Source organism: Pocillopora damicornis, chromosome 14, assembly GCF_964200805.1.
Source record: "Pocillopora damicornis chromosome 14, jaPocDami1.2, whole genome shotgun sequence".
Taxonomy (NCBI): domain Eukaryota; kingdom Metazoa; phylum Cnidaria; class Anthozoa; order Scleractinia; family Pocilloporidae; genus Pocillopora; species Pocillopora damicornis.
In genome coordinates, this window is record NC_142683.1 from 6,022,501 (window position 1) to 6,050,388 (window position 27,888).

General features: G+C 37.8%; 2 protein-coding genes and 1 long non-coding RNA gene across 6 annotated transcripts; all 3 read left to right on the forward strand.

The window, feature by feature from the left end:
- Positions 1-725: 725 nt before the first annotated feature.
- LOC149034174 (uncharacterized) lies at positions 726-16,518 on the forward strand. Of its 3 annotated transcripts, none has more exons than XM_089193139.1 (6): positions 726-848; positions 9,887-9,987; positions 11,566-11,666; positions 12,037-12,188; positions 13,580-13,650; positions 15,422-16,518. In XM_089193139.1, exons 1-6 carry the CDS (start codon positions 767-769, stop codon positions 15,611-15,613), a joined length of 699 nt encoding a protein of 232 aa, XP_089049265.1. In that variant the 5' UTR covers positions 726-766; the 3' UTR covers positions 15,614-16,518. The 3 variants fall into 3 exon arrangements, with proteins under 3 accessions (XP_089049265.1, XP_089049264.1, XP_089049266.1); XM_089193138.1 differs by having other exon boundaries at positions 727-848; positions 13,547-13,650; XM_089193140.1 differs by having other exon boundaries at positions 753-848; positions 9,868-9,987; positions 13,547-13,650.
- Positions 2,140-4,971, forward strand: LOC149034175 (uncharacterized). Of its 2 annotated transcripts, none has more exons than XM_089193126.1 (4): positions 2,140-3,211; positions 3,438-3,547; positions 3,998-4,167; positions 4,444-4,971. In XM_089193126.1, the coding sequence occupies exons 1-4, from the start codon at positions 2,384-2,386 to the stop codon at positions 4,626-4,628; spliced, it is 1,293 nt and encodes a 430-aa protein (XP_089049252.1). In that variant the 5' UTR covers positions 2,140-2,383; the 3' UTR covers positions 4,629-4,971. The 2 variants fall into 2 exon arrangements, with proteins under 2 accessions (XP_089049252.1, XP_089049253.1); XM_089193127.1 differs by having other exon boundaries at positions 2,149-3,211; positions 3,998-4,183; positions 4,444-4,611.
- Positions 16,519-25,403: 8,885 nt separating the features above from the next.
- Positions 25,404-27,779, forward strand: LOC149034176 (uncharacterized). Its single transcript, XR_016182741.1, has 3 exons — positions 25,404-26,061; positions 26,441-26,549; positions 27,030-27,779. It is a non-coding gene; the product is annotated as an uncharacterized LOC149034176 (long non-coding RNA).
- The last annotated feature ends 109 nt before the right edge of the window (positions 27,780-27,888 follow it).

Below are 27,888 nucleotides of genomic sequence, written 5' to 3' on the forward strand. Positions count from 1 at the left end.
TTAGGAGCATCACGTTGCCGCTGGGTATCTTGCAGTTGGCGCTTAAAATCCTCAATTTCCCGTTCGAGTTTATGAATCTTCTTGTTATTGTTGTCAATAATTTCTCTCAAGTAGGTCTCCTGGTCGGTAAAATCGGTTTGTGTTTCGTCTTCGACTTTTAAGCTACAATCTGGTAGATCTGGTAGATCTGGGACCATTTCGTTTGATAATTCGTTTGACGATTCATTTGATAATTCTTCAAGAACAACAGCTGGGGTAGACAATTTTCGTGATGCACTTTTCGAAGCTGTCAGTTCGAAGTTTCTTTCCGCCGGCTCCTTTTTTTTTGTGTGGCGATGTTCGAATCCATGAATACACAGAAGGAACAACTCCATCTCTTAATTCCTTTTTGACCGCGAGACATTTCTAATATCACCCTTCCTGAAATGCTGGGAGCATATCTTTGTATTTTCAGTTAGCTTGAAGTGCTTTCCTTCGTCTCTTCTTATCGCGTAGAGGCATTTCTTCTTAACGTGTTCTCGATCGGAAATTAAAAATAAGACACTTTTGTCCCATCGTCTATGTAGTAGCATTTCTTCGTAAATTCTGGAACACAACAATAAGTCGGCATTTCCTCTTCTTGTAAATAATTCGACTGAATCGAGTCAAAACAGTTCACCTATTCAATCTTAGTTGACCTTTTGTTTACAGTGTTGTCCTCAAGCGTGGCCTTTCTGACCTCGATTTCATGTTTAAGTAATTACCAGTCTCGCGCGCCGCGGCCATTATGAAAGTCGTGTATACGCTTTCTTTACGCTTCAGTTTGTCTTGCAACTTTAGGGAAAGTAAACACGTTGGTAAGCGTCAAGGTAAGAAAGGTATTGGAATATTACATTATTAACCTACGGATTCATTATTAATCTTTAGGGCTGACTAAAAAGTCTGACTGACTGACGAGTATCACAGACGACTAGATTGAGGTTCATTGCTTTCCCATTCTAACTGATTTGTGCAAGGTATTAAACTACATGCATCAGATAGGCGAGATAAAGTTTCTAGCCTTTTTCTGAAATTTCTCATCGCTCGCTATTACGTATTTTAAAGGAAAAAAGGGTTAAATTTTTTACCTAAATGGAGACTTATCAATTTGAGTTGGTTGAGGTATTCTACATCCCTTCTTTGATTGAGTTGTACCTTCTGACCTACATTAATTTTGGAGCGTGACACACACATCGATCGAGAACAACTTTTTAGTGATACTTAACGGTGGATTTCAAATTTTTGTTTCTTCTCCTAAGGTACAAAATGTATCGAATGTAGCTGGATCATAAAAGCTCGTATTTTGTTTATCAAGCAGCGGATCTCGAGAGTATACTAGTTGTTTTATTTATTAAGCACCACAACGTCGACAATTTGACGCTGTTTGCAAATATATTGATTCTTGATCAGTTGGAGCGACATCATCAAGTAAAAAGGCTTTCTTCAACATGAAACATGATGATAATTTCCAAAGTTCTCATATGTAATGGAAAAATATTTGCTTCTATACGGTTAGTTTCCGTTCTTACTCGACTGTGACAGAAGGCCCCCATATGCAGTAAATAATTTTCCGCATAAACTAATCGCGTGGTTGTGAAAGCATTCAATTACATCTGTTGAATTTTGAATTTTAGCGAGTATGGCACATAAAAGCCATGCAAACCTCTACAAGCCTTAAATGCGATAAGGTTGATATCTCAAACTGGATTTATTTTTAACATTCATTCTGATACTTTCAAAGTTTGAAACGTCATTCGAACACAATATCAACCTTGTGTTACCGTCAATACAACCAAACAAACGACGTGTCGCACAGTGGTTATTACCATTCATTAATCATTCTCCAAGTGCCATCTAAAACGCTGGTCTGACATGCAATGCATTGCAAGAAAACCAAATGAAAGAGCAAGACTTGCACGTCTACAGACAGACGGAGTATTTGGTGGTGGAAATCTCTGGAGCATAGAAACTTGTTTTCATTTTTGACAGCGTAATTTAAAAATCAATTCAAAAAGCTGAATTAACAAGAGCTTGTTTATTCCAAATTGCACGAGAAAAATCATGTGATTACGTGTTAATCATATACATGGAAAAATTCAAGATGGCTTATTATAATTAAGCATAAGTATGGTGGCCGAGAACTGCCAATAGAAAAATCCGCATTTTTGAAAGAAAATTGTTTTCTTTTTTATTTTGATTTACATTTTTTTTTATTTTTCAATTTATTTTTTTATTTTTAAAATAGAGTGAAAGTAAAATCAATTGAAATAAAAATAAAATAAAATAAAACCAAAGTAAAATAAAATAAAACCAAAGTAAAATAAAATGAAATTATTCGACCCAGCCGAGAGCTGCCACTACCAGCATGCATTGCGTGCATCGTAAAGATCCAAAATGGCGGGAATATAGGGACTGTTCTCCCGGGCTGTTCTCGAAAATGGCGGATAGCAGGGTTTCATCGTGGAAAGAAGACGATCTCCTTAAAGGTGCACTGCAGAAGTATGTCAAACAAGGCCTCAAACGCGAAGAAGCGATCGATTTTTTACGGAGAGACTTTCCTCAATACGCCTGGAGTATCCGAACACTCGACAGACGTTTACGCCATTTCGAAGTTTATTACAGGGATGACACTGTTTCGGTTGAAGATGTTAAAGAGGCTGTTAAAAAGGAATTGGAAGGACCAGGAAAGCTATTGGGATATAGAAGCATGCACAAGAAAATAAGACAAAAATATGACTTGTTAGTTACGCGAGATCAAGTTTACGATGTGATGTCTGATCTTGACCCCGATGGACTTGCTGCTCGCGGAGGCGTTGGAGCTAAGAAGGCAAGGCGAAAGAAAGGAAACTTCTCTTCGAAAGGACCAAACTGGGTCCACTCCCTGGACGGTCATGATAAATTAATGGGTTTCCAAAATTCCACATTTCCGATTGCTATTTATGGCTGCTTAGATACAGCCAGCAGAAAGCTGCTATGGTTGCGAGTTTGGAATAAGAACTGTGACCCGCAATTGATTGGTCGTTGGTACTTGGAGCATATAATGGAGACCAAGGTAATTCCTGCGATGATCAGAATCGACAAAGGTACAGAAACAGGCACCATGGCCACAATTCATGCCTTTCTTCGTAGACATCACACTGACGTTGTGGATCCTGCAGACACAATTTTGTATGGTCCATCAACTTCAAACCAAGTAAGTAAGCTCATCTCTCAAGTGCTGTCTAATTATATTATGTGAGTGTGCCAAATTAGTCAACGAGTCTTTCGGTGACTTTATTTGAGTGCCAGGAAAAGTATTATTGTTGTTTGTTATTTCATCATTCCCTCAGTAACAAGTAATATTTTAATCCACCCTATCATCTGATTTCCGGCAAATGCACATTTCACAAAATGTCATTTAAAAAAACGTTTTCCTCTAGATCGAAAGATGGTGGAAAGAATTACACGAAAGAATGGAAAAATTTTTCAAAAGTCAGTTAAGATGGCTTAAAGATCAAGGGCATTATGAACCACATGATGATATTGACAGGTGAGAATGGGCAAGTCTCCCCCCTCCACCTCCACCCACACGCACACATACACAGGCTATTCATTTCAAGGTTTGTTTTTAAACTCCAAAAGTGACATTGAGTTATTGTTTTAGAATATGTTGCAGTTTTGCTAGGGCATGGCACGTGGGTGATTGAAAGCTCAATCAACATAAACATTATTTTGCCTAAAGTTAATATACATACATTTTTTATAGCAAATTAATTAATTTCTGTGTGAATGCAATAACACATCCCCTCCCCCTAAAGCTTATATATACTCGAGTCAAATAGATATGGTTGAGGGGGCCCAGGAAAAATTTTTGTTAGGGAACCCCCCCCCCCCAAAAAAAAAAAAAAAAAAAAAAAACTTGCTGGCTTATATATTGTAATTGAAACTACCTATACACCAAGGTGTTTGTTACTTTTGCTTATTTTGTTTTCCTACATAGGAAGCTTCTTTCTTTTATTATGGTTCCTGTGGTTCAGAGAGAGCTAGATACATTCAAGGAGATGGTGTGGAATTCCCACAGGATCAGAGCCCAGAAGGACACAGTTTTACCAGATGGGGTCCCAAACCATATTTACAGTCTTCCTCAGAAATATGGGCTTGAAGAATGCGGTAAAAAAATTATAAGGTTTTGTCAAAACTGGTTTTGGGATATTTCTGTTTTATTCAAAGTGAACTATGGCATAGTTATAATGCTTCAACAATCAACCAATGATAATTTATTTGTAGAAATTTCAAGGCATTATTTTATTGCCCAGAAGGAAATTATTTGTTGCTAAAATCTTTGGGCCTGAAAGTCGCACATCTATAAAAACCTAATGTGGTGCTGACACTGCCAGTCACACTAGATGATGAATGCTAACATTGTTTTCTATTGGCAATGTGCAGGTCTTCAAGTAACTGATGATCAACTAAAAGAAGCTGCTGTCCAGTCAGGCATCCTTACTGTTGATGATGACTTTCTCGCCCCTGAGTTCAGAGCAGAGAGTGAACGAATCATTGACACTGACCATTTGAAACCTGCTGATTGCAAGGAAGCATTTCTTTTCCTAAAGAGAAATTTTTCTTTGTAATAACTCCACTGTTTATCCATGGTGTTATGCCCTTGACTCTATTTTTATAGTGAAAGCAGCATGTTTTCTCCCACATCCTCCATTTTGTTACTATGAACTTTGTGCAGCCATAAACAACAAATTCATCTGCCAATGAACTGTACTTTAATCATTGAATTAAACTGAACATTTCTGAACACTGTATGTGCGAACCGCCCAAGGTAATTGCATCAAAAGGGGTGTAACATGCAATACAGTAGAAAAGTCAAAACTTTATTACGTGTAATTGAAGTGAACAGGAACAACATATTAACAATCAATGCTGGCACTAATAGAAAAAAAGAAATAAACAGTGTAATTATCACCACTGTAGTTATTTAATTATTTTTAATGCATAATAATATTGCAGATTAAGGGACCCACAACTATCTTTAATTCGAATGATAATGTATCTGAACATGATATCCATAACCTTTGTGGAAATAAACTGGAACGAACAATAACACTGATGGCAATAACAGTAACATCGAAAGGGCAGCAGAAACAAGAAAAACTATGCACCCTACTAATACAAATAATACAAATTTTAACCATCAATCCTCACATGGTGGGTTGAGGAGAAACATTAACAAGAGCAGGTTTTTTGGTGTCCGAAATTGGGGTACATGAAAACATATCTGCTTGAGAGTGAATTCAGCAACAACAAGGTTGGTTAATATCACAATCCTGCAGCCCACCCCTGGAAACAAATTATGACTGCCCCGTAAATTATCATATGTAACCATGGGATTTTATGTGAACTAGCTATTTTGTAAACAGTGTATCAAGTTTTGTCAACAATGTCTCAATGTTCACAATTTTATAGCAGCTTGAGTTGCCCCTTAATTTTCTATTGCTGGTAGGCCAAGCAAGTTACAGAACAAACTACAAGTGTGCTCTTTCACAAATGTTGAAATTGCTACTTTGGAAAGATTTCCAGTACAATACAGGTATTGCTTGTCACCCTCGTCCAGTAAATCTGTAGAAGCAATTTCTGGGTCAAGTAAGTCATATCCACTTCCCTGGATGTCAACTAGCATAAGTTTTTTCTTTGATCTCTCATACGTGAAGTGTGTCAAACACTCTGCCTTCTGGGCCATCTCATCTGTAGGATCGACACAGGTTTGGCCAGTGTTGTTTACGTACTTCTTAAACTGGCCAGGGATAAATTCTTCGACTGTAACATACTCCCCCTCGTCTGTTTCTCCATGAAAGATCTTTCTATATCTAAATGCAGTTCCAAAAACCTCGCTTTCCTCCTTGATTTCTGCCTCAAGTTGCGAAGCAAAATTCTTAGCTAGGAGATGCATCTGAACAACCTTGCGGTTGTGTTGCTCGATAGTTTGACCGGTATCCGAGATGCACTTTAAAGCACTTGGTAGATAGTGCGGTAAAATTTCCGCACAGCCCCATCCTACATTATGCATTCAGTTCTTGAACAGAGAAAACAATGACAAAAACAATACATTTCCGTTGGGAAAACAGATTTGTTTTACAATAGTATGGGGCTGTGCGGAAACTTTACCGATAGTGCTTTATCACCCACGTTGTCGCAACAAATTCTGGATGTTTGGATGTTGCTGTTCTCCTGCTAAGATATCACATACGAGATTCTTTCCGATTTTTTGTAGAAAATGCCTCTCACAAGCGCTCTTGATATTACCAATGGTCAATTCCTCCGTTTCGTCGAAGGGAACAAACTCTCTTGGCCCAATCCTTGTATACTTTTGGGCCTTTCCAGAAACTTCTGCTGACAAACGTTGAACTGTCAGTTCATCTTTCCTTCGATGGTCCTTGGGCTGGTTTTTTTTGGTACGCTTTGCTTTAACTTTTTCATTGAGCCTCTTCCATGCATCGGCCATGATGAACTCGAGCGTGTGACAGTAACGCACGCAATGCATGCTGGTAGTGGCAGCTCTCGGCTGGGTCGAATAATTTCATTTTATTTTACTTTGGTTTTATTTTATTTTACTTTGGTTTTATTTTATTTTATTTTTATTTCAATTGATTTTACTTTCACTCTATTTTAAAAATAAAAAAAATAAATTGAAAAATAAAAAAAAATGTAAATCAAAATAAAAAGGAAAACAATTTTCTTTCAAAAATGCGGATTTTTCTATTGGCAGTTCTCGGCCACCATACATAAGCAAAGCGCGCGTATCAAGTGCAAAAATAATTTATTCAAACCGTGCGTTCGGTCAAAACAACCGCGTACGATCACAACGATAATACGCAGTGATATCTTCGCATCTTTAAAGCGCAAAAAAGTTCAAAGTGCAGCTAAACAGTTCAAGGAATTGTTCAGTCTGTGTCCGAATCACTTTCGATGAAATGGAATCGTCGTTTCCGAGGTTTAACCATGTTTGTTTTTAATTTCGGCGTTGGATTGCTCGAGCAAAGTGTTAAGCTGAGTCGGCTCGTAATTTTCGATTTCCCTGGCAGTTCCCTTCTCTAAACGCAACTTTTTCCAAACTGACAACCAAAAAACAGTGCTTTTTTCCGTTTTCTTCGTTGTTTGACCCGTTTTTCAGCTGCTTAAAACGCCGACCATTGCTTCGCTGGCAAATTTTCAAATTTTGTTGCGACATCCAAGGTCGCATATTATTGGGTATCTGTGAGTTTCTTTGATTACTGACCAATCAGAATGTCTGATTTGTTACTTTCTTTGCACTGAATTAACCCTCTTCTGCACTGAATTAACTCTCTTCTGCACTGAATTACCTGAAAACTGCATTTGTCTTTACCAATCAGAGCTGAGTAATTTTTCCATGTATATTATGAAACAGTAAACACTAAAAAATATGGGCAAATAACACTAAACACTAAACCCCATTAAACGTCAATCATTAGACTACTTTTCCCAACAATTGGCACCCATTGTTTTTTCTAAGTAGCAGTAAACTAACACAGTGGTCCAATACTGTCCAGTATTGCTCTTAGGGGGGGCAAGGAAAGGAGGGGAGGGGGAGTCGGCTCCATATTTTCATTCATTTTCGCGTGTGTACCTTCCTCTTCAAAAGCATGTGTCCTCGTTGTGCAAGTAAATAAACCTTTACCTTTTAGCAGTTCAGAAATTAATGACCTAAGGGAAGCGTTTGTTTTCCCTTCGATTCGAATTCAGTGTGCTCGTCCACTATTGCCCGATGCAGCTTGACGGAAAATTTACCTGGCTGACCCAGTTACACTGACATTTACAGCTTAGTATAGTTGAATACCACAAGTATGTCTGGATGTTTCTGAGTATCTAAGGCCTAACGTCAATCATTAAATTGCTTAGTTTTACTTTTCGGAGGGACTAATGAATCTAAGTGGCTTTTAACCATAAAAATGTATAATTTGGTGATGGAAATAGGATCAAAAGCGACGAAAACCCACAGAACGCGTCATTAAGCAAACATGTAAAGGCAGGTTTCGATATCTTAAGCCTGACGTTAAAGGAAAAAAAGCAAAAACCCTGCGTCATCTTTCGGAAGGTCACAAACGACTTAAAATAGCGTAATTTCTGATGTTCCTCCTCCTTCCTCTTCTTTGGCTATTTATTTTTTAGTTGAGACTTCAAAATTGTTTAAAACTGTGAAACATGTCGTTGCTCCAATGCTCCAGATAAGAAGTTAATTTTACAAACTATACTTCCTTGTTTAAACCTCCTGACCTCATGTGGAAACCAGGCAAATTGCTTTTCCTGTTGTGCTTATTATAAAAAAAAAGCTTTTAAAGACTCTTCAGTGTTGTGCACGTGAACTATGTAATACATGCAAAAAAACGAAACGGTGAAAACGGAAGAGCAAAACTGCACATTAACGCAAAAATTTGTCCACATTGTTTTTAATTCATATCTCAACTAATATTTACAGGAATAGCACCTACAATATGTCATTTTAAAGTGTATAAAATGGGCTTCTCAGGAAAAAAAATTCATCATTGAAACCCAGGACTTTCCTAAAAAGTAAAATTTAAAACACAAAATAAGTAAGACATAGTGTAAAACTTGAGATAAAAGTCACTTTTCCTCATAGGTATAGGTTAATCAAGATTAATTGATAGCGGAAGTTAATTATTAACATGTCAGCAACATTTCCTGAAAATCTGAAAGAAAAAGAATAAATAATGAATTTTTTATGAGTTTTTATGTGTAAGACTTAATGACCAAAGGTAATAAAGGCTACGAAGACGCAAAACCTATGCTAAGCAAAAGCGTAAAGCACGAAAAAATACAATTACATAATAACTTGAAATCCTGGTAGCTACAAAGGTTGTTATTGTTGTTGTTGCATGGCGTAGGCGACCTGATGTCATTATTTGTCGATAACTCCAGAGGAAACGGGTATTCTTGCTATCTGTGCTCGTTTTTTCTAAGGCTACAGTAAGTCTTTTCAACAATTTGTCTTACAACTGCGTAAGCAACACCACGTCAGTAAGCTTCAAGGTATTCGAACACTCGACTTACACTAATGGTAAAGTAATGACGTAGATAAACTAAAAAATATGTAACATATTTCTGCCTTCTGTTAGCCAAGCAGATTTTCAGGGTTGGACTTTTCTCCAGTTCGTCAGTTCAGCCGGGCTGTTCTATATTTTCCGTTTCCCTTCCATCCCTCTTCGCTCTAAACCTTCCGTCACCTATTACGAAATTCGCCGCCATTATCAGATTGTATAAGAGAGAGTTAAGGTCGCAGGGTTAATTAACAGTTGAAAAAATGAATAAAAAAATAGCTTTTGCAGCCAATCAAACTGTGCATTTTACATTGGACGTTTGTGTTCGGATGAAAGGAAACCTCAAATAGGTAAAGTTATTGTGTAATATTCACTCAATATGGCGTAAAATGCATTTAGGTCCCAATCAGATGAACTTCTCACTAGACTAATTTAAAATATCTTTGGTTTTTTTTGCTTGTTCTGCAATGCGAAGTAAAACCTAGACGCATCAAGTTCCAGAAATGACCTTCTAAGTACCCTTCTTTTAAAAGACGAAAGAGCGTTTTCTTTTTAATCAGAGGTTCCAGCGTTTAAGAATGATCAGTATTTCTTCGTCGTTTCCTAATCTCATTAGAAGAACAATTATCACACTGATAAAATAGTATATGGAATGCTTCATTCATTTTGTTTTTTAGATTTTGCTCTTTAGATTTTGTTTTTTAGATTTTGTTTTTTTGATTTTGTTTTTATTTATTTATTTTTTAATGTTTAGTACTATATTCATTTAACTATATTTTTACTGTAGATAAATCCAATGTTTATAGATATAAAGATGGATTCACAAACAGCTGATGCCGTCGAAATGCATGAACACGAAACAAAGGGAGCTTCTGAAGGGGATGTTTCTTCAAAAAAAACAAAGAGGGTAAGAAAGTCTTAGATGAATATCAGATCAAAACAGCACGAAACTTAGTTCATGAACAATTGCCACCTCCTGAGATGCATTTTGAAATAGAAAAATTGAATCCCCTAAACACTGGGTTTTATTCAGAACTAGGGTAGTCTTGTCTAGTGTGCGTCTCTCTTTCTCATTTATCTATAAAACTATAATTATAATGATAATTATAAACAATTATTCACCGAAGTGGAAGGTAGAAGTGATGAATAGTTACCTGGACGCATCGCGGCACAGTAATAGTAATACTCATAGTATTATTAATGCTAACTAATCTTTATCATCGCTATTTATAAGCATTATCATTAGCATTATTCATTAGCATTATTCATTAGCATTATTCATAAGCTAGATTCATTAGCATTATTTATAAGCTAGATTCATTAGCATTATTCATAAGCTAGATTCATTAGCATTATTCGTTGGCATTATTCAGTATTAATGAATAACGAATACTGAATAATGATTTGATAATGGACAATGTTTCATGACGTCAAGGTCTGGACAAAACTGGCGCTGGCCCGGATTAGAATGGATCAGATTTTGAAGTTTTTTATTATTTCCGCTGAATATTAAAAAAAACCTTTCAGTTCACATTTTCTACTTAAAATTTATATTTCCTGAATCATATCATCTTATTTAATTACAGCTTTAAATCGTTCAACCAATTATAATTGTCTCTGAAAGAAAATCTCCACAAGTTAATGAAAAGTTCCATTTAGTTCCAATTTAAGACAAAACGCAAAGAAACAAATTTAACTTCCATTTTCTCGTTTTATGTTTAATGACACACCCCACTCCCCTGAAAACTTTTCTAGGGGAGCCCAGATGGACACTGGTTGATAGCTCTGTCCCTGTAGAGCATGCTGATACCCACATCCCGCAGCAGCATTCCTGGTCAGTTTTACTAGTTTTGGCTGCATTCTAGGAACTCCCATGAAACCTTTGTACTTCTTTCCTGAAAATAGCAGTATCCAGGCCTTTGATCCACTTGCTCCTCGAAAAAGGGCTGCCATTTCCCACCTTGATGCGATTATTCATTTAATACAACGGATGATGAAAGGAGGACTAGGGAAAAGTAGGAACACAACGGCAAATGAACCACTTGCCGACTTAGATTGTCTGTGATAAATGTAGCTAAACTGTCGATGAATTATAATAGTTAATAATTGGTATTAATCTTCAAGTTCATAACAAGCTATCCCCCGGCATATTCTTCTGACATTTTTTTATTGATTCTTCCGAGTAAATGAAGAAACTGTGAAATAAAAGGAAAGCTATATCTTCCTATCTTATGCAAAAATACTTAAATTTAAATAATCTCAGCCAAGTTTCGATTTGGAGAGCAGTATGCTAATCTTTGAGCTAATGTGTTACTCAAAAAAGGGTAAGCAATGAAATTGAAGGCAAATCATGTTTTAGACTAATCTAAAACGTTAATATCTTGAGACTGTTGCAATGGACTGATATAACCGTGTAACATTTCCTGGTTCAAAAGAAGAGAGGAATTTAGTTTACTTGCTCATTGAATCTCGTCTACTTTTGTAGGGTCGGAAATGGAAGCTGCTTTTGGTTGCAATGGGGTGGGCACTGCTCGTTAGCCACGCCGCTCTAGTTTGTGGTGTGGTTGCACTTTTCACGAGGAATGGGTAAGGTTTAAAAAATCTTCCTAATTCAAAACCTTATATTTAGTCAGTTAAGTGGATCGTTTGTCTCCTATTCATTGATAATTGTAAAGGTACTAAACCAACAGCAACCTTTTTTCTCTTTTTATTATTATTATTTTTGTAGGTGAACCCCTCATTTTAACTCAGAATCCCAACCGCGCCCCCTCACTGATAAAGCAAGAGAGGCTTCTGACCGGGGCTTTAAGCTTAACCGGAGCTTTAAGCTTTAAGCTTATCAAACAATTAACATAGTATGAATTCTCACCTTTTCAAATCTTGTATAAACAAGCATCGCGAGGGTGATGATTATTTACTGTGTTCTTAGAGGATGAAATATTTCTATCTTGGACAGGGGATCGACACCGCCAATAAGCATCTATGAAAAGCCTCATCCAGTGAAGATCCAAACGAAATATCAACTATGGAACCTTGGGCAAAGTGGTCTCGTTGTGTTGAATAATGATGGTACCGTAGATTGCAAAGGGACTTTTGGGGCCGCTGGGAGTACGTAGATTGATCTGTTTTTTACTAGCGCAACTATGAACTGCCCATACCTAATTTAATGTTTGTGAGTATCATCTTTGTAAGAGCTGTCGGGGTTTAAGTAAGGTACCAGTCAGCTCACAAACGCCTACACTGAGACCGCCTTACTAAAAGTCCAAATCGATATTCTCGATGCAATAGATGAGAACAAGTGTGTTTGCTCCTCATGTTGGCCATGTTCATTGGGTTGGATACCATCGATTGCAAACTTTTCGGATAGATCGTGAAATCGTATTAAATTAAGAGGAGGTGATGATTGATGGTAAGGAGTGAGTCTATAGTGAACTCGGTGATGATACCTAGGTTTACTTTGCTTGAGGCCCAAAAAAGTCGCCCAAAAGCTTCCTCGGCACGCACATAAGCATGTGCGCGTCATGCCGAATCAAAGAAAAAGCTGAGCCACTTATTCTGAGTGGAGCCATCTTCATATTTCTCACATTTTTTCAGTGACAGAGCCGTAGCCGAAAGCTCGCGGAAATCTTCCAGTTTCATTGAGGGTGAATTGTAAAGGAAAAGTGACAGCTTATCCATTTAGATAAACCATTTACTGTAATTCGAGGAAATCAAACAAAACAGCAGGAAATATAGGTGTGCTTTGGCCGAGAAACGATTTAGTTTGCTCCTCTATCTCGATGTTTACTTTTGCGGTATAACAAATTTCCCATCTGATTAACGGGTTCTCCAAAGACAAGTTAAACGCAAATCAAATTATTGCGCGCGTTCTTTAAGAAAGAAAAACAAAAACAAAACAAATGTATGACAAAAACAAATGCTACAGATCCGGCAGTCTATAAATCTGTGCAGTGGTCATTGACGCCTCAGATATCTGATATCAGTTCAGAATTGTTGAAAAAAAAGCGAGTTATTGATACGAATATTTAAATAAGCCATACAATAGTTAACTGGCTGACGAGTCAAGTCTAAAGGTTACATGATGTTTCTAGTTTGAATGGCTTCAGATTTTATCATCCGGATTAACGTTACCTCACCATTCTTGACGCTGAAGAAAATCCGGATAAGATTTCACTCGCTTCCCCTTTTTCTTGTTCATTCTCAGCGTAACGATAGCTTCTCGACTCGACTCTTTCTTCCATCTTAGTTTGTAGTTGATGTGCCAGCATAGTAATTTCGTTCGATACGTTCTCGTCTCTTCTGCGTTCCTTTTTACTTACTTATTTAGTTACTTTATTACGAGTTATTGCCAGAATTTATAAGTATGGAGCTACGCTTTGTGCGCGCTGCTAGCTCTGCATTAACTTGTCTCCTTCGCTGTGTTTTTTAAATATATGTAATTTTAGTCTCTTTTCTTTGAATCGTAGTTATGTCTTATGATAACACATCTGCTTGCATAGGCTGCATTGCCCTTGGCGTCGACAATTTATTATTGGTGGGAGATGCAACAAGCAGAACTATCACAGCAAAGGTAAGAAATAGATATTTATTTACTTATTCGCCCACTCAAACGGCACTCGTTCTTCACAAACCAATTCTTAATTCACACTTAATCCATATTATGTGTTAGGTGTAGAACGAACCTATCCTGACGGGTATAATTAGATCTTGAGGTGAAGAATATAATTATTTGGTTTACTTTCCAATGTAAAAATGACTGAATGTCAATCGGTAAGGCGAGTTGGATTTTCTTACCATAACGGTTATAGTAATCCATAATTCAAAAAAAAGAAGCTGGATAATAGCAAAGAAGAGATATAAATGACTGTAATCCATTACATTTGTTTCCCTTACGAGCAATTGGTCTAAACGCATCAGGTGACCGAATATCCTCCGGCTAAAACTTTCATAATGGTTAGAGTAATCCATAAATTTAACAAGAGAAGCTAGATAATAGGAAAGAGGATATATAAACGACTGTAGTCCATCACATTCGTTTCTCTTACGAGCGACTGGTCTAAACGCATCAGGTGACCGAATATCTTCCTGCTAAAACTGGAAGATATCCGAGGATATACCCAATCGATATTCCCCAAACCTTGTGTCCAATAGGGAAAACCTTACTTATTAAATTCAATTAGGGTGAGTGGGCGCTGTGTGGTTGTTACAGAAGAAGAGATATGTTACTTTTCATCTACCCGAAAAAAAAAAATCTCAGTGTGAATTGTTTAGCTCGGTTCAGGAGAAAGGGGCGTCTCCAGGTTTATCTTGGTTTAGTCATCATTGAAACTGTGACTTACATTCATTGATTTTCAATATGGCGAGCAGATGTGTTACTCCTTATCTTCTGCAAAATTTGGAAATAAGATTTAGACAATATGATACAATTTCTGTGTAGTTTGAGTTAGGATAAGAAAAGCAGGAGCTATATATTACAAATGAAAATATACTACCAAGTGGCTGATTCGTCGGTTGAGAATTTTCGGTTGGTTTCTCCCTTTTCCAGGAGCTCTCGGGGCGATTCGGAAATATCCTGATCCTAAAAAAAAATAAACGCTACATTACGCATGTTTCTTGTTAATGGTTCGTCTCATTGTTCCCTTTAAAGTCTACAGTTGCCCACTTCGATTTCACGTAAGAAAAAAGGTTGCGCAAGACCTAAGATTGTTCATAATTTCTGTGCATAGTTCTCACGGTTGGCTCTCTCTCCCAGCGCTCGAAGATAATGAAGTCTTTCTTGATTCTTATTAAGGGAAATCTTTTTGTTATATAATAAATCCCTTATTGACCAAGCTTGCTCAGTCAAGATGGCTTGATATTACCCTTGCTGTTACTCTTTTGTGCGTTTTTTATGGACCTCGAATCGGTCCATATAAAAGCAACGCCCGGCCACTCTCTACCCATATTGACCTCATCCCTGGTCAATAACGCATGTGTATTATCATTCTCTTTTGTTGGCTACTAATGACGTCCCTTCGCTAAACTGAGCACGCCTCATTTAGCCAAGCGAAGCGCGTATTATATTGCTCCGTGGCGTGACATTGGCAGTGATGAGCTGACGCCCACAAATACTAGAAAAAGATGGAGTCATCCCTTTCTACCTGGTGCAGCAATTTTGATGCTGCACTTTCTGTCCGTGTTTTAGCCTGTGTCTATATTGCAGCACCGTGGTATTTCTTACGAGTCTCGTTGCCGTAATATGGCATAGTAGTGAAATAATAGTAATAATAATGCGCGCTTATTAAGGATAGTGGATGATTGTTTTTAATTCAAAATTATCTTCTTCACTTTCAATTTGAAAGAATATAGATAACATTGATGGAAACGATGAATCTTTTGAGCCTGATTACTTCTGGAGCTTCACGATGTTCAAGCACCATAATAGCGGCCTCTACATGGGATGCGACAACTCTAGAAACGCAAAACTGTTTGAAGGTCAGCCAGTTGAGTATCCAGATCCTCAAATTCTTTTTGTCCTTACCAAAGTTGACTAACTTCAAAAGACAACTGATGAAGAATCATGGCGCTTCATATTTTTTCACTGCGAAGTCAGCTTTTATGCAGCTATTACCTTTTGCGAAGGTATTTAAATTTCAATGTTATAACTAGTATACAGATGTCTTGCATAACAGATAAATGTCTGACATCAGCTTCGATCGTATCAAGAGCCATAGGTTGAACAGGCCAAAGGTTTACTCTGGCCTTCACGGTATACTCATTGTTATCATGGAATTGATATGATCAGTAGGATACGCAAGTATACATAGAAAAGCTTTAGCTCTAAAATCTAGTTGAACCTGCACTCATCGTCCTTAATTATCATTATTTATCACGGGGGGGGGGGGGAGATGGCAGGGTTGAGGATTTGGTTGTGTCACAATAGAATTTGTCTGACCTTCCCTTGAGGCTTTATAGTCTTCCAAAGATAGTATGCCCTCTATCTTTTGTTATAGACGGCTGACCTCCCCCCTCCGGTGATAAATAATAACTTAATAATGATAAAATTAAAGAGAGAGACTGTTGTAAATAAAATGTTTCTTCGACCCACATACTAAGTATGCTGATGGGAAAAGAGCATTGAAGGTCCCTTGCTTATGGTTGCATACTTAACCAAACGGATCACGGTTCTATCGTTAGCCTGTTCAGAATAAAACCTCTGGATACAAAATGTTGAACAGACGTTCGTTTACACCTATTAAATTACCTAGACGACCAATCTCCTTGTAAATATACGCATAAATAGTCAAAAACGAATATCTCAACCAGTGAAAAAAACTGTTTGCGTGTTAATTACAATTTATTGTATTGTAATGTTTTTCTAACTTTAAATTGAATTAAGGGTCATGCTTAGCCGTCGAAGATGAGTTTTTCAATAAAGTTTATATTGCACTGCGTGAAAGAATACCTCCATCCTTGTTAACTGATCAAGAGAATTTGAAAATGATTTTAAAGTAAGTCTCGGAAAAACTATGAACGTGCGCGCCCTGTTGTCTCAAATTTGGCCGAGTTAACTGTTGTTTTGTTTTGTTTTTGTTTTAGTTTTTGTTATGAAAATGTACAACCGATGTCTAGATTCTTTCCAAAATTTTGTCTTGGTTTTGATTAATTGTTGACAGGACTTGGTGTCGTCCAATTCTGTCCGTAATCATACTCAACTGAGATAAAAAAAAAAATCGGACTCGCGCTTCGCGGTCGTCCGATTTTGTTAATCTCTTGTATGATTACAGACCAAATTGGACTCCACTTAGTCTTATTACCATTATTTATTAGTATGTAGCCGGACGATAACAATGGGAAAATTTTCAGTTCCATATTGTGATTAGTTTTTGCTTTCGCTTTCTGCTATTTTGTTTGTTTGTTTTTTTTTTGTTTTTTTTGTTTTTTTGCCAATTGCATAATTTCAAACGCACTTCGATAAAGTATGCTAAAAAAAATTTCATTTTTCGGGCTACTTTTCAAAGTTAATGCGGCATCCAAGCCTTGACGCGATTAATCAAAAACTGCGTCAAATTCCGGAGACACGAGTAATTGAGAAGGGGCCCATCTTAATAACCGCTCACTTTCCCCCCGCGTCTTTGTTTTCACACTGCTTGTTTTGGCAACCGTCAATCCAGTGAAACGAGCTTTGGACTGGTCACCCGACATTTTCTTTTCGCTTCAGCTTGTCTTGCAGCTTTAGGAACGTCAACAAGTTAGCAAGCGTCAAGGTAAGAAAGGTATTGGAATATTACATTATTAAACTAATATTCATTATTAATCTTCAGTGCTGACTGACAAGTCTGAAAGACGGATTCGATGACGAGTATCACGGACGACCAGATTGAGAAAATCGAGGGTCATTGGTTTCCCATCCTCATCGATTTGTGCAAGGGATTTACTTAACAAATAAAGAAGCCTTGACTGTGCTCTGTTCTGTTATAAAGCACGCAGGAAGCGGCTAGAGCACGAGAGAAGTGTAGGGAGAAACACAAGACGTAGTCGCCACTCTCACAAAGCACGCCACAATAAGCCAATCAGAATCCCTGTTAGAATAGTTCAAATAATCTTATTGGCATTACAAGACTAAAGCTGTCAAAAGTGTCAAACCATCAAAGTTCACATTCTCCAATAGTTTACAAACTAAAATAGTTCGGCAGGTCGAATTTGACACTTTTGCCTGAATTTTTTAAGTCTCTTATACAGAGTATTGAAGTGAAATGTTCAGTGAACTTCAGCCGAATTATGGCTCATAAAAACACGCGAGTTTTTTCACATGACATGGTAGAAAACAAACTGCTCAAGGCGAGTGTTTTTGGAATGAACGACAGCCGAATTCACCGGAACATGAAGATCGCTCGGGATGACAGCGCAGTAAAACTCAGCTGCAGTGACTGATGTGACTTTCCGCTCAACGCATCGGAAAGGATATGAGGCTTTCTGAGGCTTGCTTTACAGTAGTGATCGGAGATCGTCATGATGAGCGAGCCGCGATGGACTTCAGCATGATCATATTCGCTCAGACACTGTCATGATCAGAATGAATTTTAACAGTTATGCCAGTTTGGTCATATTTTTTATCATTTCTGTTGTGTTTTTTTTTTTTTTTTTTTTTTTTTTAACACTGAACCTTATACACTATACAAGTGTTAGCTGTGTTTGATTTTTATTACCGTACTTAAGCTTGCGATCTAACTGAGCGTGAAAATCTTTAAAACTCGGAATGTCTATTTTGTTTTTCCTTTAAGGATTTTCGTATCTGCTCACGTTTTAATAACGTTCTTCTATTTTCTTCTGGTTCTTCTATTGCTACTTGCCGGCTCGCTTGTTCCGAAATTTCACTTTCAATTATCGGAAAAAAGCTAAAACGAAGTCCCGAAAAAGGTCGAACATAGCACAATTTGGCGGATGGCGTGAAAGCTTTAGCTCAGCTCTATGCTCCATACTCTCATAGAGCACGCTCTTTCAACCGATGACAGCGCGCGTTACATCATAATAGATGCATCGACAATATTACACTGTTGCAAATATATTGATTCTTGATTGGAGCGACATAATTCAAGTGAAAAAGTCTTCTTCAACATGAAGCAAAATTCTCATATGTAATGGAAAAACTATTTGCTTTCATTCAGTTAGTTTCCGCTCTTACTCGACTGCGGTAGAAGGCCCCCACAGGCAGTAAACAATTTTCCGCAAAAGCTGATCGCATGGTTGTGAATGTATGCAATTATGTCTGTTACAAAGCGAGTCGCAATTGCATTTTGGCGAGTGTGGCACATGAAAGCCATACAAACCTCTACAAGCCTTAAATACGATAAGGTTGATATCTCAAACTGGATCTATTTTTATATCCATTCTGATACTTTCACAGTTTGAAACGTCATTCGAATACAATATCAACCTTGTGTTTCTTTCAATACAACCAAACAAACGACGTGTCGTACAGTGGTTATTCCCATTCACTTTTTACTTTCCATTGCCATCCAAAGCGCTGGTCTGGCAAATACAATGCAAGAAAACCAAAAGACAGATGGAGCATTTGGTGATGGAAATCACTGGAGCGTAGAAACCTGTTTTCATTTTTGACAGCATTACTTAATTAGTTAAAATTCCGTAATAGGCTGAGTCGTAATTAGCTTTTGTTGTCTGGCAAGTATGTCTGGGAGTTTTTCGGTATCTAAGGCCTGACGTCAATCATTAGACTACTTTGCCCAACAAGTGGTTTCGAAATCCACCTATTTTTTGCTCTTAGTAGCACTAAAGTAACTCAGAGGTCTAATACTGTCCTGTATTGCTGTTAGGGACAAGGGGGGAAGGGGGTCGATTCAATGATATATACGAATGTTCGAGAGTCTAACCCCAGCTGCTGATATGTAATCGTCTGTAATCATAGGAGTCACAGGACAGAGTAGTCAATAGAAATAATGCCGAGGATGCTTTCATTTCTATTCCTGGGCTAAATTGGGTTAGAAAGTGTTTTGGCCCTAAAACAGGGGGCACTTAGAACAATGATGGCGGATTCACACAACCAACTAGCCGCTCCTAATCAGATTTTTCTCATGCATTTTTTCGGTTCGACTGGCAAAGACGGCCCTCCGATATAATTTATTTCACATGTACATAGTAAATGCATCATCGTGAGTGACCCTTGAGCAGGATATTTCTTATCTTCGGCAGCTTTATGTCCTGTGCGTCCTAATTAAATTAGCAAATTTTAAATTTGCTGACATTAGGCTGCTAGGAACCGTTTCAATGAGGTGATCATTTTGATAGATGGGCTGTGGATCCAGTTTACACCCATTCTCTCCATCCATTGGCACTACTTATCGAATATGGAGCCCAGTAAGCAAAAAAGGTGACGGTGTTATGAAGAGGCATCCCACTGAAAACAAATTGTTTTGCGATGGAACTTTCGGGTCGACAGGGTAACCAGCGATAAATCATTTCCTCTAATCGAGATTAGACTAGATTATGATACTCTGTAAGACAGCATTTATCTATTAAGTGCCGCTCCCGCTAAGAGCGGTCCTCTCGACTTCCCGTCGGAAAAACGTTTTCTTTTATTTTTTGCCCATCAAAAGGGTTTAGGACACATGTTTCAAAAATAGTTTAGTTGTTCTCAAGTTCTCTTCTTTTGCGTCGCCACAAGCCAAAATGGCCAGACCACCCCTGTGAACAGCGATCGAAAGTGTAAATTTCAAAGATTTTGTCCAGCGCGCAGCGACTGCAACAATGTAGCTCACGGAATTCTATCTTGCTACAAGTTACAAGGTGTATTCAGTTAGTTCACAGACAAAATATGGAAACTTCAGCTGAAACATTTTTCATACCAGCGTGATCAGAGGAGACCCTTCTCTTCGACCTTAATTTGCATATCAAAAATTCACTACTTTGTACGAAAGAATTCTCAAAATGCAGGCGTTAATCGGGCTGAAAAAGCATATCTGTGCATAGTTTATACACCAATGAGGTCACAGATTGCCTCAAACCCGCGGGTATATCTCTAGCTTCCATCCACCAACTTCTTAAAAACAACGCAAATCCATGTGTTTGCTCAATTGCGCCCGTGTCAAAGATCATTTGCATGATTCTTGATTCTCCTTTTCGACATTTCCCTGCGACCATCAAAATCAACTGGACAAACCCAGCTTGATGTATTGCGTGACGTGATTGTGCAAACTTTTCTCTTTGTCATACGACCTGTTTCGCAGGTTCTATGAGTTAGAACCAAAATTAGTTAATGTAACGAATTAAAATCGAACTTTATTCAAATGGTTAGTGAGAATTTTATCGTTTAAATGTTTACTTGATTCACGGAAAGCAAAGATTGGAGTGGCTTTGGGTATTTCAGCCCTGATTTGGAAAAAATAAAACAGTTAGTGGTATGTTCTAAACACCAGAACACCTGAAAGGACACTGGAAATGTAGTAAAAGTATTTTTTAGCATCAAGAATAAAAAGAAGAATGCGAGGCAGTGAAAGGAGACTGAGTTTTCAACACCATTTGTCGTAAAAGCTGCCACCAGCTTGTTATTGAACTCACTAAAATTTACCTGGAAGGTATTAACTTTCTTTTGTCGAGAAACTCGTGGATTTTAAAACTTTGAAACGACGTCCGATGAATCCTGAAACTGGAGTTTGAGTCCATTGGTAAACTATGCTAGCTGGTCTCATGAGCAGATCAAGCTCTAACGAAATTTGACAGTTTTAAAGTTTTCAGCGGATGCAAAAATCGAGACAAAAATTCGTCATGACACAATTTGTCCTTTGATTTTGTCAAGAGAATTCTAGTTTTGTCTGCTGGTGCAGATAGCCCAGATAGGCACTTACGAACCAATTTTTAGTTAAATAATAGCCTTCACTCTCGAGAAATTACAAATTTATTACCCATGTGATCCGACTACAACTTAAATTCCGAAAACTTCAAAAACATCTCTAGTCAGTCTGCCTTTCTTTTACTGCCTCACATTTTCCCTTGTGCTGTGGCTGTTAACAAGTACCTCCACCGCATGTCTAATGTTTCTTAAAGTGTTCAGATGTTTAGAACATACCAATAACTGTTATATTTTTTTCAATATCGTGGTCAAACTGACCGGAACGAAACAAAATTAACTTGTAATCGAGGATTTCGCTGGATAGCTGATAGTACTTCAAATAACTCGATACGTCGTCCCGGGGTGTCCCAGCGGATTTGGACCCCGCTAGATTTGGACCCCCCGGTCCAAATCCGCTGGCGAATATGGACCCCCGGTCCAAATCCGCTAGGGGATATGGACCCCCCCAGTCCAAATCCGCTAGTGGATTTGTACCCAAACAAAACTGAGTGAAAACATCATCCTTAACGTTCTAGTAAAAATGGATGATAATTTACGTTCCAGTGCTTACTAAAGTATGTTTTTAATTCAAAACATGCGTATCGTTAATCCATACGAACTGGCATCCCGTCGGATGTTTCTTTTGACCGAGGGAAAATGGGCAAGAATTTAGTTTAATGTCTGGAGAGAGGTCGTTTTTGAACCTTTTCCGCGCTAGTCGAACACCGCTAGATTCAATAAGAGACAAACTTGTGACACTAATTTATTTTGTCATTGTTCAATGCCCGAGTGTTGGGACGACATGGTACAGTGCGAGTTGTGCGAGGAAAGGTTACACATGAGCTGCGAGAGATTTAGGACTGCCCCAGAGGGCGAGTGGCTCTGCATTGTCTGCAGATTGCCCGACTCTAGACGTCTTCGTAATTGTTAAGGTGTTATTTCGGATCCCTCAACAATTAATAATCGTTAAAATTAGAAAATAAGATTGAGTTCGATGTAATAGTCTCCACTTTTGTTAAGACGTTGACATTAATGTTGATTTGCATCTGAAAATGAGCTGAGAGTTCCAATAGTTCAGAATAGAAACATTTTTACTCATCATAGGCTTTACGAACGATTTGTAATACGAGTAGTTTCTTCGTTCTTGTTCAAAAACTGTTTAATGTTATTATTTTAGAAAATCAGACTGAGATATTTTTGTGACTGGACGCAATAGTCTCCACTATTGTTATGACGTTTCGTACCAATGTTGATTCGCATCAGAAGAAGCAAAGATTTATTGTAACAATTTCAATAGTTCGAATGTAGTAGTTTGTTCACATCTAATTCTTGCGTATACTGTACGACTCGTTACAATGAATGCGGTAGAATTGCAACGAAATGGCTGGTCTTTTTAACTCGTGAATTGCGCGCATGCGCAGGAGCGAGTTGTAAATATGATGTGGAGAATGGCATTCACTCGCTCGCTCGCTCGCTCGATTGTTTGATTCCTGTAAACTTTTTTTCGGTTTTAGACTTTTGAGTGCATTTGATAGTTTTTGGCGAGCAATAAACAAACGAAATGGCGACCTTTGTTGCTAAGAATTATGGTGGGGTGAAAAAGAAGCCAATGATAATCTTAAAAGAGTTTTTTTTTCGTTTAGTTTCAACAAGCGGCGCCAGCGACAGGCAGGCATGCAAGGATTCACACTGAAATAACAGAACAACCTTCGTTTTTCATAAAATTGTAATTTACAATTCTTGAACTTGAAAACAATCCGAAGATTCATTGAAAATATCACTTACTGCGAAGTGCTCGGAGTTTACAGATGTTCAAAAGCTTTTTCTGTTATGGCGTGAGATTGAGGACAAAATCGATCATTACGTTTCGTATCGTGTGTTTTTGGTTTCAATTTGTAGAACCCGTGAAACAGGCCATATGGCAAGGGAAAAAATTTGCACAACACGTCACGCAATATATCAATGTGGGTTTGTCCACTTGATTTTGATGGTCGCAGGGAAATGTCGAGTTTGTCGCTCAAAACCGTTGTGGTCCATGAGAGCGTAACATCATAAGTGATGGAAACAAATCAGCGGAAAGAAGGGTTAGTTCATCGGGTTCCGTATACTAAATCTCGGGAGAAACTGCAAGAATTATTTCAGTGTATGCGTGATGTTTTGTAAATATACACTGCAACCTATTTTAAATTGTTTTTGTGTCCTTTTAAGCAGCGCGATATGTCTGTTATGACCAGAGTGCCAAATTTTATTCTTTAATTTTGATCTTCTCCACACTGTGCATAGTTCATGACCTGATATTTCAACGTAAATTATCGAGAAGGCGCCTTCCGATACCTTTGTCTTCTTTGTAAGTCACGCAAGCGCGCAAGCGCGCAAGCGCGCAAGCGTTACAACCGATCACGTTTACGCAACGTTTTAGGACAACTCGGCATCTAATCTCCACTCAGTTGCTGTGAAAACCTAAAATCCTCAACGAAGAAGATAAACGAACGAAGTTTGAACTGTCAAAAGGAGATCTTGGTCTATCCCAAGAATCGTGCAAATGATCTTTAACAATTGAGCAAACACATGGATTTGCGTTGTTTTTAAGAAGTTGGTGGATGGAAGCTAGAGATATACCCGCGGGTTTGAGGCAATCTGTGACCTCATTGGTGTATAAACTATGCACAGATATGCTTTTCCAGCCCGATTAACGCCTGCATTTTGAGAATTCTTTCGTACAAAGTAGTGAATTTTTGATATGCAAATTAAGGTCTAAGAGAAGGGTCTCCTCTGATCACGCTGGTATGAAAAATATTTCAGCTGAAGTTTCCATATTTTGTCTGTGAACTAACTGAATACACCTTGTAACTTGTAGCAAGATAGAATTCCGTGAGCTGCATTGTTACAGTCGCTGCGCGCTGGACAAAATCTTTAAAATTTACACTTTCGATCGCTGTTCACAGGGGTGGTCTGGCCAAAAATCATTTTTGGCTTGTGGCAACGCAAAAAAAGAGAATTGGAGAACAACTAAACTATTTTTAAAACATGTGTCCTAAACCCTTCTCGTGGGCAAAAAATAAAAGAAAACTTTTTTCCGACGGGAAGTCGAGAGGAACGCTCTTAGCGAGAGTGGCACTTGAGAGGACTTTCATTTAGACCGATGGTCGCCCTCGTTGTTGTTTCCCGCCGAACTTTAAAAGTTTCACTTTCCTACATTTTTATCATAGCTACTATGACAACCGAGGTTAAACCGCAGGGGACTAACAATCCCCATTGTTTTGCCCTCTTATTCAAAGACAAAGATAAATAATACGCATTGAAACGTAATGGAGAAGGAAAAGAAATCACAACCGAGGTAAGGAACTGCATCATTTTCCTAATCTAAGGCTTATTCATTCATTTGTTAATCAATTCTGTCATTCATCCATTTATTCCTAAGCCCGTTTACCACGTAATCCATTGTTTCATTTGCTTATACACTCGTTAATCAGCTCTTAATTTTATTCTTTAGTTCTGCATTTCCTTCATTTCCAGTTGTTCTCTTTGTTTATCTTATTTACAGTTGCCACTTAATTATCCATTAAATCTTTGTGTTTGAGGCCACTGAGGCAAAAAAATTCTTTTAATTGATTTCAAAAGCCTTATAAACAATCGTTTGGGTAGGTTCAACAATTTAACGTTAAGGTGAATTTTATATACTTTTACTTTACCATTTTTGCAATAAAAGACTATAATTTATATAATGCCTGTAATTAAAATGGTGGTTATCATCCCTAATTCAACGCTACATTCAGTTTATAAGAAAGAAGATAAGATTCATGACAAGAGCAATAAATTATATATGGCGTTGATTCTAAAACTAAAGTTGGCCGCTTCACTTTACAAAGTAATAGAGCGTTCAAAGTTAGAGTCGTGATGTGTATGATGTTTGATGAGCTGTGTTCCAAAGTGTACGTTACATACGATATTTTGACGCCTTTATGATCAGAGTTGCCCTCACATAGACCATTTATGAATTTGCTAATATATAAGCAATAATATGGAATGTTATCGAGGAGCTCATTTCTGCTCAGTTAAATCACCTTCATTATTCTTTCTTATTTCACAAGTATAAAAAAATAACTTGTGTCATAACAATAATAATTGCTTAACTTGCAATAATGTCCAAAAAAACTCCCTGAGAGGTTTACGGATGTGAGATGCGATCGTTGTGTTTTACACCCGGCAAAGCCATTTTCGGAATTCTGGTGACACTGTCAAAGTGATGGACGGGATGCTTGTCACCGAATCATGTTTGCCGGTGAGAAGACGAGGCACTGGTCGAACCGAAATCATGTTACCAATACGTTTGTTAGCGTTTGCAATTAAATTTTGGCATTTGCCACTAAGTGGTGACACTTGCCATTAGAATGCTGGCGCTTGCCGTTAAAGGTTAGCCCTTGGACTCTTGCCATTATTTGGAGTCGTATTGTCTCTTGAACTCATTGTTCCTTGGTTCTACAATTTTAACAAGTGCGTTTTTTATGTATTTTTAGTGTTCCAGTTGCGTTCTAGATGTTTCACGCAGAAGGTAAGAGAAATTTTCTACAGTCATTGGTTTGAACTTAAAAGATCCGAGGTCAACTCCTCAGCGAAGTGAATGAAAAAAAGCGATATTGAGTCTACTGACTGGTAGGTCCGATGTGCTACTTGTAATAACATTTATGCGTATCCTTTAATAAATTCTGTTAAAATTGAAGAGGCGGTAAAAATCAACTCAGGTGGTGCGAAAGATATTTGCATTCTAAAGGACATATTTAAACGTTTATCAATAATTAATAAGCGGAGTTTGTCAATATTATCATAACTTTTTAACTGTATTTTTTACCTCCCATTGCTTGTACTTAATGTTGACACTTGCCATTAGAATGCTGGGGCTCGCCGTTAAAGGTTGGCCCTCGGACTCTTGCCATTATTTGGAGTCGTATTTTCTCTATCTAATTGTTCCTTGGTTCTACAATTTTAACAAGTGCGTGTATAATGCATTTTCATTGTTCTGGTTGCGTTCCAGTGTTTTACGCAGAAGATAAAAGAAATTTTCTACAGTCATTGGTTTGCGAGAAGCCTGAAACGGATCTTCTCTCTAAACTTTAAAGATTCGAGGTCAACTTCTCAGCGAAGTGAGTGAAAAAAGCGATATTAAGTCTACTGACTGGTAGGTCCGATGTGCGACTTGTGATATCATTTATGCGTATCTTTTAATAAATGCTGATAAAAATGAAGAGGCGGTAGAAGTCAACTCAGCTGGTGCGAAGGATATTTGCATTCTAAAGGGCCTATAGATACGTTTAACAGTAATTAATAGGCGGAGTTTGTCAATATTATCATGATAACTCTTCAGCTGTATTTATCACTTCCCACTGCTTGTACTTAGGGGTAAAATAAAAGTCAGTTTAGATCGCCTGACCACTCAGTCATCAGCATGAATGTTTTTTGTATTTGCAGTACTTAACCACTGGAGCGTACCGATTGAAAATGTGATTAATATACTTTACTTCTTTGAGAGGGTGGACAATTTTGTGGGAAGTTATTCACCCACGCACTTACAAACTAAACTTAGGAGAAATAGGAGTACTGAAAGCTCTTTCTATCAAAAACAGGTCGGACGAACCCTTGGTGTAAGCTGCTGAGTCAATTTTCTGGAGATGAAATGCTTTTATATGTAAATTTCACAGATTTTGTCCAGCGCAGAGCGACTGTAATAATATAGCTCTGTTGCAAGTTACAAGATGTATTCAGTTAGTTCACAGACAAAATATGGAAACTTTACCTAACACATTTTTCATTCCAGCGTGATCAGAGTGTTCAAAGTTTGTTCAATTGTTACCTCATGACATCCATTCTGAAAAGAAAAATTAGATCATCTAAAAATAGGGTTTTATTCAGAACCGGGCTCGTCTTGTCTTGTGTGGGTCCCTCTTTCTCATTTATCTATCAATAATGGTGATGATTATTAGCAATTATTCATCGAGGCGGAAGTTAGAAGTAGTGGATATTTACCTCAACGCATCGCGGCTAAATAATGGTATTTTCATTATTCGTCATTCGTTATTAATAATTCGTTTTTCATAATGTATAGTTTTTCATGACGTTAAGGAATAGACAAAACTGGCGCTGGCCCTGACTAGTATTGATTGGTTTTTGAAGTTTTTTTATTGCTTTCTGCTCCATATGAAAAAAAAAAACCCCTTCCACGGTATCAGTTCACATTTTGTGTTATTTTACCTAAATCATATCATCTTGATGAATTCTAAGTTTAAATCCCTGAACTCGTTATAATTGTCTCTGAAAGAAAATATCTAAAAGTTTGCACACAGGTTGATAGCTCTGTCCCTGTGGAGTCTGCAGATATCTTCTCTGACGGTACGTCCTTTACAATTTTTTTTCCAGCAGGCGGCGTTCTTTTCATCATCCTGCAGCAGTATTCCTGATCAGTTTTCATTGGCTTTTGCTGCATTC

What these genes read in the sequence shown, in the direction of transcription:
- LOC149034175 (XM_089193126.1), top strand. Translation starts at nt 2,384, where the DNA reads ATGCATTGCGTGCATCGTAAAGATCCAAAATGGCGGGAATATAGGGAC. An exon ending in GTCCATCAACTTCAAACCAA is followed by an intron (nt 3,212 to 3,437) that starts GTAAGTAAGCTC and finishes GTTTTCCTCTAG; the next exon opens with ATCGAAAGATGGTGGAAAGA. An exon ending in CCACATGATGATATTGACAG is followed by an intron (nt 3,548 to 3,997) that starts GTGAGAATGGGC and finishes TTTCCTACATAG; the next exon opens with GAAGCTTCTTTCTTTTATTA.
- LOC149034174 (XM_089193138.1), top strand. Translation starts at nt 767, where the DNA reads ATGAAAGTCGTGTATACGCTTTCTTTACGCTTCAGTTTGTCTTGCAAC. An exon ending in CTTCAAAAAAAACAAAGAGG is followed by an intron (nt 9,988 to 11,565) that starts GTAAGAAAGTCT and finishes CTACTTTTGTAG; the next exon opens with GGTCGGAAATGGAAGCTGCT. An exon ending in GCAGAACTATCACAGCAAAG is followed by an intron (nt 13,651 to 15,421) that starts GTAAGAAATAGA and finishes TCAATTTGAAAG; the next exon opens with AATATAGATAACATTGATGG.